Source organism: Balaenoptera physalus, assembly GCF_965194825.1.
Source record: "Balaenoptera physalus genome assembly, chromosome: 3".
Lineage (NCBI taxonomy): Eukaryota > Metazoa > Chordata > Mammalia > Artiodactyla > Balaenopteridae > Balaenoptera > Balaenoptera physalus.
Window position 1 is genome coordinate 86,558,974 of NC_138890.1, and position 22,278 is coordinate 86,581,251.

At 35.7% G+C, this 22,278-nt stretch overlaps 1 protein-coding gene across 5 annotated transcripts in view; it reads right to left on the bottom strand.

Annotated features, from left to right (window-relative positions):
• CAMK4 (calcium/calmodulin dependent protein kinase IV) overlaps window positions 1–22,278 on the bottom strand; it is a 239,870-nt gene that overhangs the window by 53,833 nt on the left and 163,759 nt on the right. For all 5 annotated transcript variants that reach the window (XM_082455785.1, XM_082455784.1, XM_082455786.1 and 2 more), the window contains one exon: window positions 21,605–21,677. In XM_082455785.1, the coding sequence (XP_082311911.1) occupies window positions 21,605–21,677 (73 nt within the window). The remainder of the gene's footprint in view (window positions 1–21,604; window positions 21,678–22,278) is intronic.

The following is a 22,278-nucleotide window of genomic DNA, read 5'->3' on the forward strand; positions in this document are numbered from 1 at the left end:
CCCCAACAAGTGAAGCCACCGCAATGAGAAGCCTGCGCACTGCAACGAAGAGTAGCCCCTGCTCCATGCCACTAAAGAACGCCCACGAGCAGCAACGAAGACCCAACGCAACGCAGCCAAAAAAAAAAAAAAAAAAAATCAGGCAAAAGGGTTTCATCTACAAAATATTTTGAATAATTACATTATTTTTTTTTTTCTTCTGTAGTAGCATTAAGTTGATAGTTATGGCTGAATTAATTTCTTCACATCCTTTGAAGTTGATCTGAATATTCAATACAACATAAGCCTCAGGGGAGTTTGGGGAAAGACACTTGAAAATTCACCTGTTAGTTTTCTCTTCAGTTTCCTTCATGTCTAAAACATTCATAAATTGTACGGGGCATTGTAATAAAATGGAACTGAGTTGTCCAGCCATAATAACTCATTAGCGAAGAATGACCAAGCCAAAAGGCCTCCGTTTGTAAATGAAAGAGCCGCACTGGACACCAGTAGTGAGCCTGAAGAGGACTGGGCCCGCTGCTGTCCCTGCAGTAAGGTTCCTACATGGGCACCAGTATTTAGATTATGGGTGTGGCCTGAAGTGTCTGGATAAAGCAAAGCTTTGCTGGAAAATGCTTGCTGGAGTGGCAATGTCATGGGGAAAGAGAGTAGGATGCTTTTACAGAGAGGATAATTATGAATGTCACTGGATAGGGAAACCTGTGGTGTCAGTTTAGAGTAGTTGATAGGTGAAGAGGTCAGGAAGAACAGTCAGACTCTAATTCTTGTTTCTGATTTTGGTACAAGTCTCCTGGTGTACAAAGTCAGAGTGGGGAAACATGGGTGCTTGCAACAGGTTGGAAATTCATTTTTCTACTTATATATGTGTATGTCATAAAAGTCTATTAAGTACATATTTCTAAGAATGGTCTATTTAGTATTGGTGGAAATATCATTTTACCTATACTATTTTCCTTAGATTCAATCCATGGGTACAAAGGGACTAACAGGTGGAGCACAGAGGGTTTAGGGCAGTGAAGATCCTCTGTATGGTGCTATAATAATGGATATGTGCCATTATATATTTGCCCAAATCCATAGAATGTACAACACTGAGAGTGAACTGCAATGTAAACTATGGACTTTGAGCGATTATGATGTGTCAATTTAGGTTCGTCAGTTGTAACAAATGTACGATTCTGGTGGGGGATGTTGATAACGGGGAGGCTGTGCATCTGTGGGGGTAGGGAGCATATGGGAACTCTGTACTTTCACCTCAGTTTTGCTGTGAACCTAAACCTGCTCTAGAAAATAAAATCTTTTTTAAAAAAGTTATTTCAAGTTTTGTTGATTCTTTTAGATTTTCTAAATAGACAATCATGTCATCTATGAACAGAGACGGTTTTTTCCTTGCTTTCCAACCTACATATGTCTTATTTCCACTTCTTGTCTTATTGCATTAGCTAGAACTTTCAGTACAATGCTAAAAAGGAGTGCTGAGATGGGACATCTTTGACTTGTCCCTAATCTTAGAGGGAAAGCATTGAGGTTCTCACCATTAAGTATGATGTTATCTGTGAGTTTTCTGTAGATATTCTTTATCAAGTTGAAGAACTTCCCTTCTATTCCTAGTTTCCTGGGAGTTTTTATCATGAATGGGTATTGGATTTTGTCAAATTATTTTTCTGCACCTGTTAATATGATTTAGCCTGTTGATGTAATGGAGTACATTAATTGATTTTCAAATGTTCAATCAGCCTTGCATACCTGGAATAAATCCCACTTTTTCTTGGTGTATAATTCTTTTTATACATTGTTAGATTTAATTTGCTAATATTTTGTTGAGGATTTTTGCATCTACATTCATAAGAGGCATTGATCTGCAGTTTTCTTTTCTTGTAGTGTCTTTGTCTGGTTTTGGTGTTAGGGTAATGTGGGCCTCATAGAATGAGTTAGGAAGTATTTCCTTTGAGTCTATCCTCTGAAAGATATTGTAGAGAATTGGTAAAAATTTCTTCCTTAAATGTTAGGTGGAATTTACCAGTGAGCCCAAATGGGCCTGGTGCTTTCTCTTTTGGAAGATTACTAATTATTTATCCAATTTCTTTAATAGATATGGGCCCATTCAGATTGTTTACTTCTTCTTGCTTGAGTTTTGGCAAATTGTATCTTTCAAGGAATTGGTCCTTTTCATCTAGGTTATCAACTTTGCTGGCATAGTAGTTTTTAGTATCCTTTTAATGTTGATGGCTCTGTAGTGATGTCCCCACTTTCATTTCTGATATTAGTAATTTGTGTCCTCAGTCTCTTATTATTTTTTTTTTAGTTATCCTGGATAGAGGCTATTGATTTTATTACTCTTTTCGAAGAACCAGTTTTTGGTTTCATTGATTTTTTTTTCTACTGATTTTCTGTTTTCAATTTCATTGATTTCTGCTCTAATTCTTATTTCTTTTCTTCTTTTTACTCTAAATTAGAATACATAAAAGTAATTTGTTATGGATTTTCAAGTACTTCATATATGAATATAAGATACTTTTTGGTAATTTCAGTAATTCAGGGTTTACAAATACAAAAAGTTTTATCATTCCATTAAACACCACATTCTTTAAATTGCTGGTATTGTCAATTCAGGTTAAATGACATTGTATTTATTTAATGTTTTTCATTGTTAAATGACATTTCTTTAGAATTCACATGATGAGGCTCAGTGTTAAAATTCCTGAAGTGATATTAAGGTAGAAATCTAATATCAAAACCAAAACCAAATCAATGCATATCCAGAACTTTTTTTTTTCAGATTCCATATATATGTGTTAGCATATGGTATTTGTTTTTCTCTTTCTGACTTACTTCACTCTGTATGACAGACTCTAGGTCCATCCACCTCACTACAAATAACTCAATTTCGTTTCTTTTTATGGCTGAGTAATATTCCATTGTATATATGTGCCACATCTTCTTTATCCAGTCATCTGTTGATGGACACTTAGGGTTGCTTCCATATCCTGGCTATTGTAAATAGAGCTGCAATGAACATTGTGGTACATGACTCTTTTTGAATTATGGTTTTCTCAGGGTATATAAATACACTGCATCTCAAAACCAAAATCAAATCAATGCATCTCAATTTCCATTCCATGAAAATCCCATGTGAATATAAACGTGGTTCCTGGTACTCATGGAGAATAAGATTTAATCATATGCAAATATAATAAGTTATTTAATAAACTCTACAATGCAAAAAGAAGCGTATTTGTACTGTGTTGGTTATATTGTCATAACAAACCATGCTAATTACTTTTAGCCTACCCATCATTCCCGATATTTAAGAAAAGTTGGATGAATGAATGAAGAAAGTTCTGAATTCAGCCAAGCTGAGCTCTCTTAGTCTATCTATTGTTTGACTTAACTTTGAGGAAAACAAGGATTGATTCTACAAAATGTCAAAGGAGGAGCAGGTAGATGCTTTCATTTTGAAAACATAGGGAGCTGCTATTTGAGAGTCAGCCTCATCATCAGCATGCCTGGTAAGACCAGTCTGAATAATCAGCCCATGAGTGCTGCACTAATATTTATGACCCCCTAAAACTTGTGTAAAAGGGCAACTACTTGTGAAGAAATACAATAATTAAATAGACACTGAACTTGGCTACGAAGAATTTAAGTCTCCTCCCCAATTTCTTAATATTGACTCACATCAAGGGATGTTCAACTTTTGACACTACCATCATTCTGGATATAGACAAACTGACAGAGCTGATTGCACGTGGAAGAGTTACATCTGTGGAGCTATCATTATTCCCACCTACTCTTGTCCAAAAAAGAATGAAATATGCATTTGCACATATTCCTAATTTATTTGAGACAGACTTAATTTTTAAATTATAACATGTAAAGTGATTCTCTCTCATTATCTCAAATAAGCAGTTTTCAAGAACTGAATCCAAGAGTAAGAAAGCAAAGGCAAACATAAACAGGCACACCTGCTGCAATGCACCTGTGTCTTTTAAAAAGGTGTGACTTTTTCCCTGCTATGTGATCTTTAAAATAGATGTATCTCACTTGTCACATTTCAGTGTTAGCCCTTGAACTCCTTCCGTGCTTAGGCCTCTCTGTCTGCTCATCTGTGTCTCTGGCTTTGGGTCCAACATCGTCTATAACGTAATATGGTAGAAGAAGGCAGATGGCAGAGGGATTAAGAGCATAAACTCTGAAGTCAAGTTTTATTTTGTGTTCTAATCTTGATTCTGCCACAAACCAGCTATGTGATCTTAAAAAAGTTACCTAACCTTTCTGAATCTCAGTTTCCTTATCTGTGAAATTAATGTAAAGAGACTGATAGCCTTTGAAGATTAAGTGAAATAATTTACATAAAGCTTTTAGCAAAAGCTTGGTCCACAATAAGTGCTTGATAACACATGGTAGTGACGGCTGGCACTATTACTATTGAGATAGTTATTATTAGGTCTTAGTCACATGTGTTTAACTGTATATTCCTCTCAAGATTCTTTCTTCTTTCAGTTTTCTAGCAGAGTAGAGCATAGGCATTTAGTTCCTTCACTAAATGGCCCATTATATATAAATAGAAGGTATGATCAATGTGAATCAGTGTTAACAAGGCTCTTCCTCAGTGAAATTCTACTTACAATAAGATGGCATTTCTGGAATTCTGCAGGATCCAGAGCTATTAAGACTTGAGTGTGGCTAAGCTTCTGTAACAATAATTTCACAGGCAAAAGTCAGGATGGTAATTTAAAAGTTAGATACTGGGGTTCTAGATAGGTTCCAACATTCAAGGGAACATTTCAAAGAATAAATCACACAGGTAGTCAGAACCTATGGCACATTCAACATATTATTCATAGAAATCTAAGTGTTTTAAGGTTAAATTTAGAGGAGTAGAATCCAAGAGTAGAATGCAAAGTGTATGTGTGAGAAATTAAGTTTTTCAACATGGATTTTCCTCTATATCTATCATCATGTGAGATTCTACAAAATTAGATATCTTTTCCAAAACACAGAGAAATATGCTATGTATATTTATTGAGATTTTAAAAGACATTATATTCCATGAAATCTGCTCTTCTGCAGAGTTGGGTTAGCACTATCATTTTTGAAAGTAATGTGATTTAAGTGTCTTGAATTATTAAATGTGTTCGAAGTCCTATTATCTTTTAAAAATCAGATCATCTTGAAGTTATTTTTGTTTTACAATAAGTGCTACTGGCAAAGTTGCTTTTCATAAGAGTTTTGTGGGCAAATAAATATCTATGAATCAATAAATTAATCAATAAGAAAAAAATAAAAAGTAAAAATGAAGGATATAAGGCCAGTTCTAAAATATTCCCAGCACTCAAAATGCTGGTATCCTAAACAAGTTTTTGTAAATAATTGGATTCAAGTCAATGAATATGTATTGTACCTGTCTGTGCCATGAATATAAAGGCATATATGGGGTGTGAGGAAAGGTGGTAAAGGGCAGAGGAAAAGGATGACAGACATAGGTAAATAAGTCATTATTCCTGCCTATTTCAGGAGACAGGACCATGTACAACTAACCATAATACAGTGTGGTTAGTGCTGTATTACAGTGGTAGAAAATGCCATGAGAGTGCAGGGAAGAAAGTAGATTTGTTAAAATTCTAAATTTATATCTCTCAGGAAGAGAAAGGCACAGAAAATTATCAAAAGCCTACAAGACTTCTTAACTTAATGGACTTCTGTACAGATTGAAACTTAAAAGACCCAGAATCCCAAAGGCCAATAAGGAAGACTTGCACAGATGCCTGGCAATGTGGTCAAGCCTAGACTAGGAGTTTTAACAGCTTTGGTTCCACTGTTTGAACAACCTTGCAAAGCTTGTTTGTGCACAATTGTAAAATGGGGGAAATGCTATTGCTGCTTTCCGAATAGGAAAAGAGCTGTGAAAACTGACACGCACCTGCTTAAGTAACTGAACTTCAAGGATAAACAAGGGATTCATAGACCTCTAAGCAGAAAAAAGCAGATCATCTCTAAGAAGAGAAATATCAAGTTGATGTCAGATTTCTGTAAGACAGCTTTCAGTGCCAGGACATTACAGAGGAATGGGTACAGACTACTGAGGTTAGGACCAAGTGTCCCACAAATGTTACAAAATGTCCTGCAAATTTAAAGTGACCATAAAAGTCATGAAAGAACTTGGGGACTATATTGTTGCTATACCCTTCTGGGAACAGAAAAAACAAACCCAAAGCAAAACAAATAAACAAAAACCCCTCAGCTACTTGAATAAATCCAGCCAATTAAGAAATAAAGAGAAAAAACTGTGGTAAAGGGCTGGTAATGGGCATCAAGTCCATTTAAAGGTAGAACCCAAACAAGTAAGATGCAGATTATAAATGATGTAAACCTTACCAGTATAAAACAGAGATATGACAAGAGAGAATTTGAAGGTGGAGGTCAATGGAAGGAAGTGAATGTATATTAATTTCCTTATTTTTCTCAATGGAGAGAAAATATATAGTGCCTAAGTTTAATAAAATATAAAATAGAGGTTGAAGGATATTGTTTAAAGTTATAAAAGGTATCACCAGAGAACTAAAAATATAAATGCACACACAAGTTCACTAAAATAACAAACAATAATAATATATCCACGTAAAGAGCTATCAAACAAACAAATGTGGATTAAACTAACAAAGACGTATCAATAGTAAGTGTGGGTTAAAGAGCTATTAAACTAAGAAAAGGACAAGAACAAAACAAAATGACCTCAAAAGTATTTAAAGAGTAATTACATGAGATTTTAAGTATATATAGAGAGAGAGAAAGAAAGAGAGGGAGAGAAAACATGATAGGACTTCCTAAGAAAGATATAAAAAATATAAAGTCTTAGAACTGATGAAAAAAAACCTTACAAATTTGATCCCCTACGATAAAATTATGCAAGACAACATAAATAAAGCAAAACTAGGAGAAAATATTTACTCTACTATCCATCTGTCTATATGATATGGATTACACATAAAGATATATATAAGATTATACATATATGATCAAGATTAATATTTGAATATATAGAGAGCTCCTACATACCAAAAGAAAAACACATAAAAACACATAAAAATCACTAAAAAACAGAGCAAAGAATAGAAAAAAGAATATAATGATCAGGATTGGTCAGATGCACATGCTGTTAAAGAGGAAGATTCAAACTATTAGCAATATTGTAGATTGGTAAAGCCTTGAAATTTAGCCTCATCCATAAAAGAATGTAAAATGAATATATTATTTGTCTAATAGAAGCCACTTCTTGGAATGTATCTTAAGGAAATATTTTCACCTGTGCATCATATGCCTCAAGGATATTTATTACTATATTATGTATAATTTTTAAAATTGGAAAAAAGTTTAATAACCATGTAGGAACTGGATAAATAAATTACAGAGCTCACAGTATGAAAAACCACATAGCAACTAAAAGAATGAAAAAGATCCATATGTATTAAAATATTGTAGACAGAATTATGGTCCCAAAGAAGACTCCATTCTCCAATTCTGGGACTGTGAACATGCCATGTAACATGGCAAAGAGACTTTGCATATGTAGTTAGGATTATGAATCACTGTTGCCTTAAAATACAGAGATTATCCTGGATTATCCAGGTGGGCCCAATGTAACTGTATGAGCCTTTAAAAGCAGAAGAGGAAGGCAGAAGAGTCAGTGAAATAGATTCAAAGCATCAGAAGGATTTGATGTGCCATTGCAGGTGAGAAGATGGAGAAGGCCAAGTATCAAGGCAACTACAAGGAACTGAATTCCTCCAAGGAACTGAATGAGCTTGGAAGCGGATTCTTCTCCAGAGCCTCCAGAGAGAAGTTCAGCCCTGATGATGCCTTAATTTTGGAATTGTGGGAATCTAGTCATGCCATGCCTAACTTTTGACCTACAATATTGTAAGATAATATACAGTATTATTTTAAGTGTTCAAGTTTGTGGTAATTTGTGATGCAGCAATAGAAAACTAATACATAAATGGAAAAAATTTCCAAGGCATATTGTTAAGCAAAAAAATAAGTTACAGAGAAACATAAAAAAACAAATGTATGTAAGTATATTGCATTTTTTTTTTTTGTGCCAAGATGCCACACATAGCCTCAGCCACATGCCATCCTTCTTTTTGATCACTGATCTGTGTTTCAGTTTGTTTTCTAAGATATGGCAAATAGTTTTGAAAACCTCTGAAAATACTTGCTGTGGTTAATACTCTGAAGTAGCAGAATTGATTTCCTAACATATGAAGAAAAAAAAAAAAACACCAGGAAAGAATAATAGAAGAGCATGAGAACACAAATTAAGTGCTACACATTAAAAAACAAACCAAAATACTTGTCAGTGAATGAGTCTTTGAAAGGCCTGAAAACCAATGACATTCAAGTTTATCCTTGAATGTTGAACTTTGGATTCCTAATTTACTTTCCCATAGAATCCACATTTCGAGTTGATTAGACCGAATACATCCTGTTAGAAAACGAATGCATCACACCTTGATTAGTAACAGTAGGTTGGTCTGGGTGTAACAGGCAGAATTCTATGAATGACCCCTATGTGAAATTAGCTCTTACATTAAATGCTCTCCCTTCTGAGTGTGGGTGGAATCTACGAATAGATGAGGCAGCACTCCTAGGATTATATTAATTTACATGACAATAAGGAGGTTATTCAGATAGGTTTAATCAAATCAAATGTACCCTTGAAAAGCAGAGAGTTTTCTCTGGCTGGCAGCAGAAAAGGAAGTCAGGGATTTGAAACAATTTAGCTTTGAAGTTGGAGGGAGGCATGTGCCAAGGAATGAGGCAGTCTTTAGGAGCTGAAAGCAGTCCCTGGCTGACAAGCAGTGAGGGAATGGGGATGTTGGTCATACAACCACAGGGATGTGAATTTGGCGAAGGAGCTTGGAAGCTCAACGAGTTTGGAAGCAGATTCTTCCCTAGAACTTCCAGATAATTACCCGGACAAATAACAGCTTAGTTTCCACTTTGTGAGACACTAAGCAGAGAACCCAGTAGAGCCCCCTGGACTTAGACCTACAGATCTGAGAGATAATTAGTCGTTCTGAGTTGCTAAATTTGTGGTAATTTGTTAGTCAGAAATAGAAAATGAATACACTGGGTATTTTGCGGTTAGCAAATGGTAAACTAAATAACATAAATATAAACTCTTGGCACACACGTGCCATGTGCTCTCTTATTGAGTGTATAGTGTTAGGGTCTAAATATATGCTCAATAAATATTTTTAGTTGTTTGGTTAGGTGGTGAGTAAATGCATGAATGAATAAATGAATGAAGCAATAAACAATCTTTGGTCAGTCAAGTCATCCAACAAATATTTATGGAATGCCCAATATATACCATGAACCATTCTGAGTGTAGGACATAGTAGAAAGAGGTTCAAGACACCAGGTAATTTATATTCTAGTTTCAAACAAGAGCTCAAAATTCCCTGGGCTGGAGCTTCTCGTGTTGGAGGAACAGAAGGTCATTGGAATGCCGTGAATGAAGGCCCATGGAAAGAGGATCATGAGGTCAGCAGAAGGCCTTTCCAGGCAGGACTTTGAGGTCCATGCATAGAGGGTGACAGTGATGGGGGGACACTGGAGGGTTAAGGGGGGAAATGGTGTGATATGATGTATGATTTTATCTTAAAAATCAAGAAGGATCCTAAACATCCAAAGAAAGTCTTTTAAATAACACAAAATAAGTCTGAAGAAAATTGATCACTACAGAGATGCCAATGTAATAATCTCCAACTTGCAGGTGTGCTGTATCAAAATTAGAGCTGAAAGTTATACCGTGCACCCCTCGCCTCTTATTTGCAGGGGATACATTCCAATATTCCCAGTGGATGCCTGAAACCGTAAATAGCACTGAACCCTATATATACTCTGCTTTTTCTATACATACGTATTTATGATAAAATTTAATGTACAAATTAGGCAAAGTAAGAGATTAATAACAATACCTAACAATAAAATAGGATAATTATAACAATATTCTGTAATAAAAGATATGTGAATGTGGTGTCTCTCTCTCTCAAAATATCTTTTTTTTTTTTTTTTTGGTGTGTAGAAACTCTATTCTGTTTCTTTAATCACTTTATCTCTCTCAAAATATCTTGTTGTAAAAATTTAATGCCTTTTCCATCTTAAGCATTTATCATGCACTGTGGCCATAACTTCTGCAGTTTGAGGGGTTACAGCAAAACTAGCACAGATTTCTTTTTCCTTCTTCACAATTTCATGCATAGAAGAGTCATTCTTACCATAGATCTTAGTAGACCTTCCTAACCTCAGCACATGATTTTTTTTTCTTTCTTATTAACCCAAGAACTTTGAACTTTTCACTTAAAGGAGGCACTTTTTGGCTCTGTTTGGCATATCCGAATTGCCAGTAACACTACTCTTGTGCTTTAAAGGGGACCATCACTAAGTAAAATACGGGTTACCTGAACACAAGCACACAATACTGTGACAGTCGATCTGATAACCTAGATGGCAACTAAATGACTAGTGGGATATGCTAGACAAAGGGATGATTCATATCAGGTGCGGGATGGAGCCAGACGGTGCAAGATTTCATCACGCTACTCAGAATGGCGTGCAATTTATAAATTGTTTATTCCTGGAATTTTCCACTTAATATTATTGGATCATGGTTGACTGCGGGTAACTGAAACTAAGGAAGGCAAAACCTCAGATAAGGGGGACTACTGTACTTTTGGTTCAACATATACTGTGACATAAAGAAAACAAGGGACAGTTAAATGTGAACCTTCCTTGTCTACATTCCAAGTTATGTATATATACTATTCATTTTCTTGGTGGTCATCATTTGCCACTAAAATCATGCAACTTATACATATCTTTTAAAACACGTGGAACATTCTATTAATAAAATCTGAGTTTTGACTATTTTTAAGTGTCCAGAGCACAGATAAGTATTGATAGTTATCTATTTAATCCACCAACTGTTTATAACATAATAGGGAGAGCCCTGACATTCCAGCAAAATTTTATGGATTGATGATATGTAGGGAAACATTTCCTTGAAAAAAATAAGCAGAGCAGGCTCTGTAAACTTCAAGCAAAATAAATAATTGGGAGGAAACACTGAGGTCAGAAATCACAGAAGATTAATATTAAATATATGGCATGTAAAATGCATTAGAATTATTTCACACTACTTTCATGAGCCAAAAATAAAGAGGATATTGCAGAGGGGCCTTAAATTACATTTACAAAAGGCAGAAAGATAAAGTGGAACACTGGAATGAGAAAGGGTATTCTTGTCCTAGGTCAAGAAAACATTTTGAAACCTCTGGTGGTTACTGAAATTTTTCTTTAAACTAGGCAAAAAAGTTAGTAAGAATTGTTAGTGTGTCCAACACTGCATATATTGCAATGGTGTTTCCATTTCTTTAGATCTTTGGATGTTGATGATTCTCTGGAATTTACAAAATAAAGATAGGAAGGGAGAGAAGGAAGGAGGAAGGGAGAGAGGTTGAAAGTAAGAGAGAGGGGGAGAGAGAGAGAAAGACAGAGACAAAGAGACAGAGGGGGAGAGAATAGACACATTAAGGGGACAGTTGCACTTAGATGCATTGGAAACTGTGTGAAAGAATTTTTTCTTTTTTGTAGTCGCAATGTATTGGCCTCCTACTGGCATTCAGTGTACTGTATTGAGGTTAGTGGTATGGACTGAATGTTTATGTCCCCCCAGAATTCATATGCTGAAGCCCTAATTCCCAATGTGATGGTATTTGGAGGTGAAGCCTTTTGAAGTAAGTAGATTTCGATGAAGTTTTGAGGGTGGAGACCTCGTGATGGGATTAGTGCCCTTATAAGAAGATGAAGAGACCAGAGCTTGTTCTCTCTCCCTTGTGAGGACACGGCAAGAAGACTGCAGTCTAAAACCTAGGATACAGCCCTCACTAAGAATCTGACCATGCTGGCATTCTGTTCTGGGACTTTTAACTTCCGGAACTGTGGGAAACAAATGTTTTTTCTTTAAGCCACCCAATCTGTGGTATTCTGTTATAGCAGCCTGAACAGGTTAATATAGCCAGTGATGCTAAACACCTACAAAGAACTGCCCTGCCCAAATGAAACTCGTGTTCCTGTTGTTTCCATTGAGAAACTCTGAATCTTAGCCAAAGTGAGTAAGCTGGATTTTTTGTGAGCACTCCTTATTCAGGAGCTACACACTTGAGATGGGACCAAAGACAGTGACTAAAACAAGAAAACCAAGTTAACCTTCTGTTTCCATGAATGGTGCAACCTATAGGCTATGACCTAGGCCTCTACCTATTTGTTAATTTGACATCTTCATTGAATTGTATATTTCTCATTTATGAGACAGGCAAAATACTCTGTAAAACTTTTGCAGAACTTTTTCTTGAATTATTTAATAATACTAAAATCAAAAGTCCATGTTCAAGGAATGAAGTTAACAGAGTATTATTATAATGTTGCCTGAAAGCTCTTCTTCTGACCCAGAAATAAAAAAATATTTACCTGACTCTTTCAGAGGATTATTCATTTTTCCACACTACTTCTGAATTAACCATTCCCAAAATAAAAATTCACTTTTTATGGGTCAAAGACATCATAAGTAGAAGATTCATATTCATCCTTATAATACAAAATAGGACTTCATTTCCTCAAGGCAGAGAGTACTTCAGTTTTGGGGCAGACAACTGTTACCCAAGAGCAAGGAAATAAATTTCATGGTCCCATCCCCATGCTCCAATAAATAATCAATGAAAAAACAACATAGAAATAGTTAGCTAGAGTCTAACCTTAGTTACTCCACCGTCCTTGGAGAGAAGCACACATACAAAGAAAGGATCACTGTTCACCTTCAAGCCACAATACTTTGATATCTCCCACACGATAATTCTTTCCTAAAAGGGGATCATTGTCAAAGGAATCTTTTTAGCTTAGAGTCATTCCCTTGCAGCCCATAGGTAGAGGTTGTCACACATAAACTATATTGACGTAAAGAAGAGACTGTCCTCCTAGAGAGCCCATTGTGGGTGGTAGAATTCTTTGCTCAGCTTTTTCTGAATTTTAGCTTTTCAGAGCATTCAGGGTCAGAGGAACAGAATACATAGATGTGCAATACTGTATCACAGGAACAGAAAATAGGCCAACTTGCCAATCAGAGTAAGGTTTGTTTAAAATAGAAAAGGTATCATGATAATATGATAATATCCTTCCTCTCATGGTCGATACACACCTGCTTGGAATAAGCATTTTTAAATGTAATTAAAATTTATTACTTTACTTAAAACCATATTCCCTTATAGCTTGAATTCCCATCTTTTTTCTTTTTCTTTATTCACATTAAATCTTTGTAGGTCATCTATAGAAACAGAAACAATGTGTGCCTTTCCTGACCTCATGAGGAAACCGCGGGTAGATCTCTATTACTACACTTTGTTTCCTTTTTTGTGCTTTTTTTTTTTTTTTAATACTGCCCCTGTTAACTAGAAAAATTTTTCCTACCCTTACTTGAGGTTATCCAGTTCTCCTGCTCCAAAGTCAAGGATTCTGTGAATCTCGTTCCTTTAGCAACTGAAGCCTGACAGAACAGCTGTGAATGAACTTCTAAAGACTGTAATGCAAGGACATCAAGTAAGAATCAGGTCATATCTACACAGTAACCTCATGTGCATGACATTTCAATGGGCTTTTGCAATAGTGAAGACATTCATCTCAATCCCAAGGTGTTTCCTTCTAAGAAAGATAACTTAGATGTTATTTTTTACCCTCTTTTTCTTGTTAAATCTTTCCAGGCAGGGACTGTGTCTCATGTTTACCTTCTGTAGCTCTCCTCAGGACCTACAGTGCATGTTGTGTGTAGGGAATATGGTCATCCTGGGCTAGAGGCTTTGGTTGGTCTCTTAAAATGTTTGTTATTTTTTGCTGCTGTTTTATTCATCATTTGTTCTCAGCTAGAGGAGAGGCAAAAGAGAGTACAAAAGGAAAAAAAAATGTAGGTGAAGGAAGTAGGAATTGAAGAAAAAGTTCATTAGAGGAACTGTGTGACTGTATGGAAGAGAATGGAGTAAAGCCTCAGAGAGCAAGTGGGCAGAGAGGTGAGGAGAAGAGAATACATTGTAATGTTAATAAAGGTGAGAAAGTTTGATGAGAATTTCTTATCAATCCTCTAAGTCCTCTTCTATGCACGTTCCCCACTCTAGTTTATTTCTCATAATCTCTAAGTCTTCTCATATGTAACATTCATAAATATTGGCAGTGAAGACCCAAGGGGAATCCTGGGCTTAGTTGTTAGCATATTTCATTCATAGAATCACAAACCATGTCCTTTTAGATGCTTTTCATCTATTGACTGGACATTTTCATAACCTCTTAACTGGCTGCCCTGCTTTTGGACTTCATGCTGCCATGAAGGATTATGGTCCTGCAGCAAAAGTCCCTCAGGGTCTCCTCATCTACAGAAACATGGGAACTTCTTTCATGTAAGCCTCTCTGGACAGGATCCATACCTCTTGCTCAAACCCCAGTTCTCATCAAGTGTACTTTACTTTCTAGCAATATCCAAAGACCAGCAGTTCATGCCTTTGCATCTTTAGTCTATTATGTTCTATAAAAATTTGTGGGAGAAAAGGAGTATTCCTGGTATTCCCTTTTTTTCATACTGGCTGCCTACTAAACAGCAATTTTTCTTTCAAAACCCAACACAGACATAACATCCTCTGGCAAGATTTTTCTGACTCAGTTTCATTTTAGATGTTTTGAATAGGTTTCACCCTCCCTGATGTCTTTGAAGTTGCAAAATGCATCAGTTGGTGCACATATGTCATCTTACAGCTATGTGCTTATGTATCTATCTGCTCTATAAACTAATGAACTTCTTAATCTCTGTATCCAAGATTTTGACACATACCAGAGAATCAGCTAATGGCTGAACTGAATTACTGACATCATTCAACATTTACAGAAAAAACAAGTCATTTAGAATGTAACAATTAACATGATATTTTGTATATAGTACTTGGAAAATTCCTAGATATTTACTCTAGAATTTATTGTGATTCCCTGGAATCAAAAGAGAGAAGGCCACTTAGAATTTGATAAACTTTTGATGTCATTGTCGATAATGATGTACAGAAACATTTAATGAGAAAGGAACCTCCTTCCCAGGCATTATTTTTAGATCTCCAGGTTCCTAATATTGAGCTATAATTTTCAGAATGTAGATTTTTTTTTGCTCCAAATTTTTTTTGATAAAATATCTATGCTATGCCTAAGCCACTGATCTATTTTATTCTATGTTTATAAATAAAAAAATTATAACATTAACAGAACTATTTGTTATTTCTTCTCTGGTGAATGTAATCTCTCAATTCTTAGTAAGAATATATAACCACTTCTACTTTTTACTGGTAAAATTATCATTATAGTGTTTTAATGCCTGAGCCTTGCATTAAAATCCACCCTCCAGAGATCAACGTTCAAATGGAAGTAACAAGAAACAAAATCTCCCCAGAAAAAAATGTAAATACCACAGGAACCGACAAACTTAAACAACAACCCCCCCCCCCCATTTTCTTTCTTAGTCTTTCATTGCTTAATTAAGTCCTCAGAAGAATCTTTTTACTGACAATAAGTGGACCCAAGCAGGAACAATACTCACAAAAACAAAGAACAAGTGTCAGAAGCAAGCTTATTGTTAATGACCTTAAACATCAGTGTCCCTTCAAATCATATTTAATCCTCATTTATCAGTATGTGGATGTGTGTTTTATGTTCAGTGAAGTTCAGTTTTTAGAAATGTGAGGGACCAGAATCTTTTTATCTAGGAGTATGCCCTTCATGTTATGTTTAGATAGACGGAAAACTATACAATTTGCTCTGAACACAGAACCATTATTAGTATATACTCAAAAGTTTATTTAAGAAGAAGTTCAGTATCTTTTTGCTTCAAGTAACAAGATATACAATTTAAAGTGGCAGAAATTTTGAGAAACATTATAATCTATGAGATATCAAGCAGGAGAATTCCAATGATGTCTACTTTTTCCTCTGCCTTCTTCAACATTGTCATGTTTCTCTTCATAATTACAAGACAGCAAAAGCAGTTCCCAGCTTCATACGCAGACTCCAATATGACAGTGAAAAAGAGAAAAGACCTTTCCTCCCCTGGCTCTCCTTTTATTAAAGGGAAACTTTTCTAATAACTCACAAGCAGACTGCCCATCAAAACTCATTGGTGAGGATCAGGTCATATGCCCTTGCCTAGCTGCAAGGGAGGGTGGGAGAAGTTTTAGCCTTTTCCATCTTTATAAAAGTAGATTGGTTCCGTCAACAGGAATAAGAGGTCAGGTGGAAGAAGGCTTAAACGTGTCACATAATGTAAAGTTGAATGACGTATATACTGCCCATTAAACCTATAAATGTTATCAAGCATAGTACTTGGTAGTAAATATAGATAGTAATTTTTTTTTAATATTTATTTATTTTTGGCTGCGTTGGGTCTTCGTTGCTGCGCGCGGTCTTCCTCTAGTTGCAGCGAGCGGGGGCTACTTTTCCGTTGCGGTGCGCAGGCTTCTCACTGCGGTGGCTTCTCTTGTTGCGGAGCACGGACTCTAGGTGTGGGGACTTCAGTAGCTGTGGCACACAGGCTCAGTAGTTGTGGCTCGCGGGCTCTAGAGCACAGGCTCAATAGTTGTGGTGCACAGGCTTAGTTGCTCTGTGGCATGTGGGATCTTCCCGGACCAGGGCTCGAACCTGTGTCCCCTGCATTGGCAGGTGGATTCTTAACCACTGCGCCACCAGGGAAGTCCCTAGATGGTAATTTTTTTAATGCTGCTGCACTTGTTTTGAATTCACTGACCTCTAGAACCATTTCACACACGTTAGTAAAGACTATGAAGACTTTAAAGAGTCTATGAATAGAAACAGAAATTTTGAGAATTGATTTTTGTTTTCAAATAACTTCCGGTACCATTTATTAAGCTATTGTATCTCAACTTTATATCTGCCCTTCTATAGTCCACTTCGTGAAGTGGGGACTTGAGTTACAAGTGACACTTTTCCTCTGCTGGCTTCCTGTTTGGCTCTGCTATTAGAGGGCACTAGGAAGAGAGTAGAAGGCTTGAAGAGGATGAAGGGACTTGCTTCCTTTCTGAGTCTGTTTTTCTGCTTGTTCTTCCCATGTACCTTTGAAACAGTTTTTAACCCCGCAGTGGCAGATCATTCCAATAGCAGCTGCTAATTCCACTTTGCACTTTTCCAGTGCTCACAGAACCAATCCCAGAGTCCCTCTTCAGTAACACCAGCACTAGCTGGCCAGAACACAGTTCTCAAAGGTCTGAGTGCCCGCTGCATGGGCAACGCCTCTGACGTCAGAAAAGAGACACCCGCCTAGCCAAGCAGTGAACTTTCACACAGGTCTATAGAGCACCTCCTTTAAACTTCTAAATTTTAATAATCTTAACCTCTTTACTTGGTTTCTCCAGTCCAATAGAAGGCTGCTTCTTGAAGCTGCTACCTCTACAATACATTAGCTTAGTGTTCCCCTTTTGCCTTTCCAGTTCTTCACTGTCTAGTCGTTAGTTCTTTATCGATTGATTCTCTAATAGGCTAAATTTGTTCTTTTTTAGGGGAGATTACAGGTTTTTAAAAATTTACCAAAAGGAGCTTCAACTATTTCTGCATCCTTATAATCATGTCCATTTCCTGTTTTTCTTTGATGTTCAGATACCATATTTTTTTTCCATAACCTTAAAGGGTTAGATGCTTTTGTCTGCAACTTTTCACGCCCATCACCATAATATTTAAAACAATTTGAACAAAAAAATCTATGTATTGGGATAGTAAACATATTTAATATTTTTTCAACCATTTCCGTTTATTTTATTAAATTCAGTGTATACTCTATATTACAAGTTTCTCCAGGCTCCAAGTTCATGGCTTTGAAATTAATACATGCCCAAGAGAACTGTGGTTAGCAAAAGAGGGGAGGCAGCATTAGGGGTGGAAAAAAGAGGACAGCAATTTTTTTGAAAACAGAGGAACAGTAGGATAGCAATGATAAGGAAAGAACTAGAGGTGGTGGCAATAGTGAGCTGCCAGAGGAGATGAAACATTCCCTGGTTATCTCTACAAGTAAATGGAAAAGGAGGGCTTTAAGGTTTGGCCTTGTGCTTTATGACACATGACATGATGACCCTTCCTGAATGTCCAGACTGACTAGACCGTTTAACTTGGGACAACCTTGAATTCATTTCAGGAAGATAGACTACTCAAGAAGGCTTAAAGATCTGCACTTAAAGACTAGTTGAATGAATTCAAACACAAAGGGGGAAACGTCTTTCATATTCATTTTAAAAGCTTTCAAAAATGCTATTTAAAGCTAAAATGCAGAAGGAGCAAGATTACAGTCAGACAAATAGTGTGAAATATTTGGGGCAAGAATTGGGATGAAGTGGGGAGGAAGAGAAGGATTACAAGATTTATTGCCTAAGGGGTGTAATTATGCCTGCGACATATTTCCCAAGAAATTTTTAATCTTTAAGTTTTATACTTCTGTGCTTTCAAAAACCAGCCTAGATACAGTCTTAAAAGTGTGTGATTCAGAGGAAATGTGAGATATATCACTGATTACTTTGAGTTCCCAACTGTCTTATTTTTATAGTTATCTGTAGCCATGTAGTTGACAATAAACTATTTCATAAATGTCAGCTCCTTCTCACAAGTTTTAAATTGCTTGCTTTCTACCTGTGAAACACTGAGGGAAATTACTTTAATTTTTTTCTCTAAGTTAACCCTTAGGGGCAGCAATCAGATAAACTCTGATTTTTATAAAACTTCTTTCAAAGAATGTTTGACTTGAATGCGGTAACCTGCTTCCTAAACTGGAGTTTTGTAGAGCTTTATGAGTAAGTAAAAAACACAGTTTTTCTTTTAAATTTAAGATTAGCAGTAGACTAACCAATCCATCTTTGCAGACCTGAAATAGAGTTCTAGGAACTCTAGTCCCTGTGTTCTATGTGGAGCACCTCCATCTCCATCTCTATTGGTGGCTCTTTTATCCCTCAATTGATGTAACTCCAACAGGTGGAAAATCCTGATGCTGAAAGCATCCATTTCTCATTCACTGAATGAGAATTCTCCCAGTCAGCCACCCGAGGTATCACTAAATTGAAGCATGCCCACTGTGATAAGCCAAAAGAGTCAAGAGCTGACCTAAATGGATGGAGGCGACCAGAAAAAACATATTGAAGAAGGTAAGTTTTGAATGAAAGGAAAAGAATTAAATGATAGTAAGGGAGTAGAAAAGAATCGTATGAATGGAAGCAAGTTACATAGTTTTGCTTCATATGAATTGAGTAGAAAAATGATTATAAGAATGTTTCAGTAAATGTGACATCATCTAGAAAGACAAAATATAGAATAGTGGTTATTTCTGACTATTTTGATAAATTTTCATTTATTTATTCAGCAAATATTTTTGAGCACCTACCATTGTCATTTGTCTTTTATTTTAGTACTCAGCTGTGGAGTGTATATGTATATATAGATTTATAAGATGTAATACATCTTCAAATGAATATTCTGAGTCTGAAGTTGCTTATCCTCTTTTCCCTCTTTTTTGTAGATTGCTATGATTTCCATACCTTATTTAGTCTTTTCCACAACCCTGTTAGGTTGAATGTTATGCCTATTTTACATGCAGAAACTGAGGCTCAGAGGTGTTTAGTGATAGACCCAAGCTCTCACATCTAGAAACGGAACCCAGCTCTGTTTGACTCCCAAACTACTCTTAACTGCTATATCAGCTGCCTGCCTGATTTGAGGAAAGTGATAGTGGGCCACTGCCAGCAAGTTTACTTGAATAGATAATCTATGGAACACAGTAGTGAAAAAAGAAGATTTAAAATGAGTATTTAAGAAAGGCATAAAACTACCATTACTGAACTCAAAAGGGACAAAATGAAAACAGTGACTGCAAAGGAGAACTGATAGACATATACAGACATATATTTAGGGATAGGAATTGGAAGCAACCAGAAGTGTTTTTTAAAGTCATGCCAGAAATAGTCATAGCATGACATAGGGAGCAGGATTATGTTCATGGATACTTGAAGAGAGATTCAACTGAAGTTGGTAAGGTGGATGTGAGGAGAGAAGGTGATGGAAAAGTTAAAAACAATCCAAGTTGGAAAGCTTAGGAAGCCAAGATGGTAAATATATTGTATCTGATGAAAAATCTGGAATGGAGTGGTTGTTTTAGGTGTGGTGAAAAGATGAATTTGATATTCAAAATTCATATTATCAGGAACTGCATTGTGTATTTAAAGTAAAATTCCATGGCATCTTCTCCAGCTTTTATCCACCCCAAATTCAAACTTTTAATCCCCCACCATAGCAAAAAGATCAAAACACTTTATAGGAAAAAATAATTTGGAAAGTCTGGGTTATAAAGCCATATGAACTTGGCGTTGATATCTCAATAATGGATTTTGTTAGATCACAGATCTATTTCTAGTAGCCCTATGCAAAGATTGCGAAGACTGGATTTTTTTTCTTTCCACCCACAATTGGTACATAAGCTTGTTAGATATCAAGAGTCCTCCCTCCCTCCCTCTCTCCCTCCCTCCCTCCCTCCTTCCTTCCTTCCTTCCTTCCTCCTTCCCTCCTTCTTGTTTTGGCTGTAGGTAAAATTCATAGGACATGTACTTGTGCCACTGTGGCTCCTCAAGATATTGACTAATGATTTTAGTTATATAACTGACTCTGATTAATAGAATATATATTAATTCTGGGTATATTTTATAGATTTGTCTCTTTAACTGATCCTAATAAATATGTCCCTTTGGGCCCCATCCTGTTTGTTCAGAGAATAATTTGTTCTGGATTTATATTCAATAAATAAATCACCAAAGTGTCCCAGGAGATACTAGACACCACTAATCTATAGGAAGACTTGCACCAGTTGAGTCCATTTTATTTAGGCAAATATTTCCTTATTAATTCAATACAAACCAACTTCTCAAAATTATATATATATATATATATATATATATATATTTTGGTAAATGTGTGTCCATGTTTCCATCATTAACTTACAAAACTTTATTCCAGTTTAAAATGTTAACATACTTCTCCCTTTAAAAAAAATAAAATTGTCAGAATTTTTCTCCTAATTTACTCATTTCTTCTCTTGAAAGAAAAATTAATAATCTCTATGCTCTAAGGTCTATATTTATCTCCTTGAACATTTTTCCACTTCCTTACCAAACAACAAAAACAATAAAGAAATGGAAAGAGAGAGAAAAGAACAACTATAGGCACCAAAGTCTCATCTGATTCATAATAATAGAATGGAAATGATTTTTACAAATTTATGGCATTACATATGAGGACTGCATCTTTCAGAGTTTGAGTTATCAATAGAAAATATAAATTTGTTCAACATTTTCTAGTAAATATTTCATACTGTTTTTCTGTAAATTTTACGGCTTGTCACAGATATACACTTCCTAAATGATGATTCTGTAAAAGGAAGACATTACCCAGAGTTACACTATTGCTGTCACTTCATACTTACAGCAACTGCCTCCAGGATTTGTTTGACAGCATCTGCAGCATCTCGTTCACTATAATATCCCTTTTCCACAATCCTAAAAAAAAACCATGAAATCCTTCTCAGACACATGCATCCAGTTGAGTAGATGTTAAAAGAAGTTAAATTAACGTTAAAGAAGATTTATCTAAACAATTGCAGCAGGCTACCATGACATGAGGGGAAAGATTTCCATAAGTTGGCACTCTAGAAGTCTTTAGGTTTATTTAGGAAAATGGAAACATTTATTTTGCCTAGGCTTGAAGTTTCCATCCTATTGAGGACAAAAAATTCTTTTTAAACTTTGCATTGCAAATCATTTTAAACATATACTATGTAGACAATATACCATGAACCATCCCATTTAACTGTCACACTGCTTCAGCAATTATCAATTCATGGCCAATGTTGTTTTATCTATCTAATTAATTACTTCCCCTCCTCCTTTATTATTTTAAAGCAAATATCAGACATCATATAATTTCATTCATAGATATTTAAGGAGGTATATCTAAAAATAAAGGACCTTTTAGAAATCATAACTACAATGCCACTATATCTATAAATTACAATTCCTTAATATTATCAAATATGCAGTGTTTCAACTTTCTAATTATCTTGAACATGTTAAAATTTGTTTGTTTGTTTTTTTGAATCAA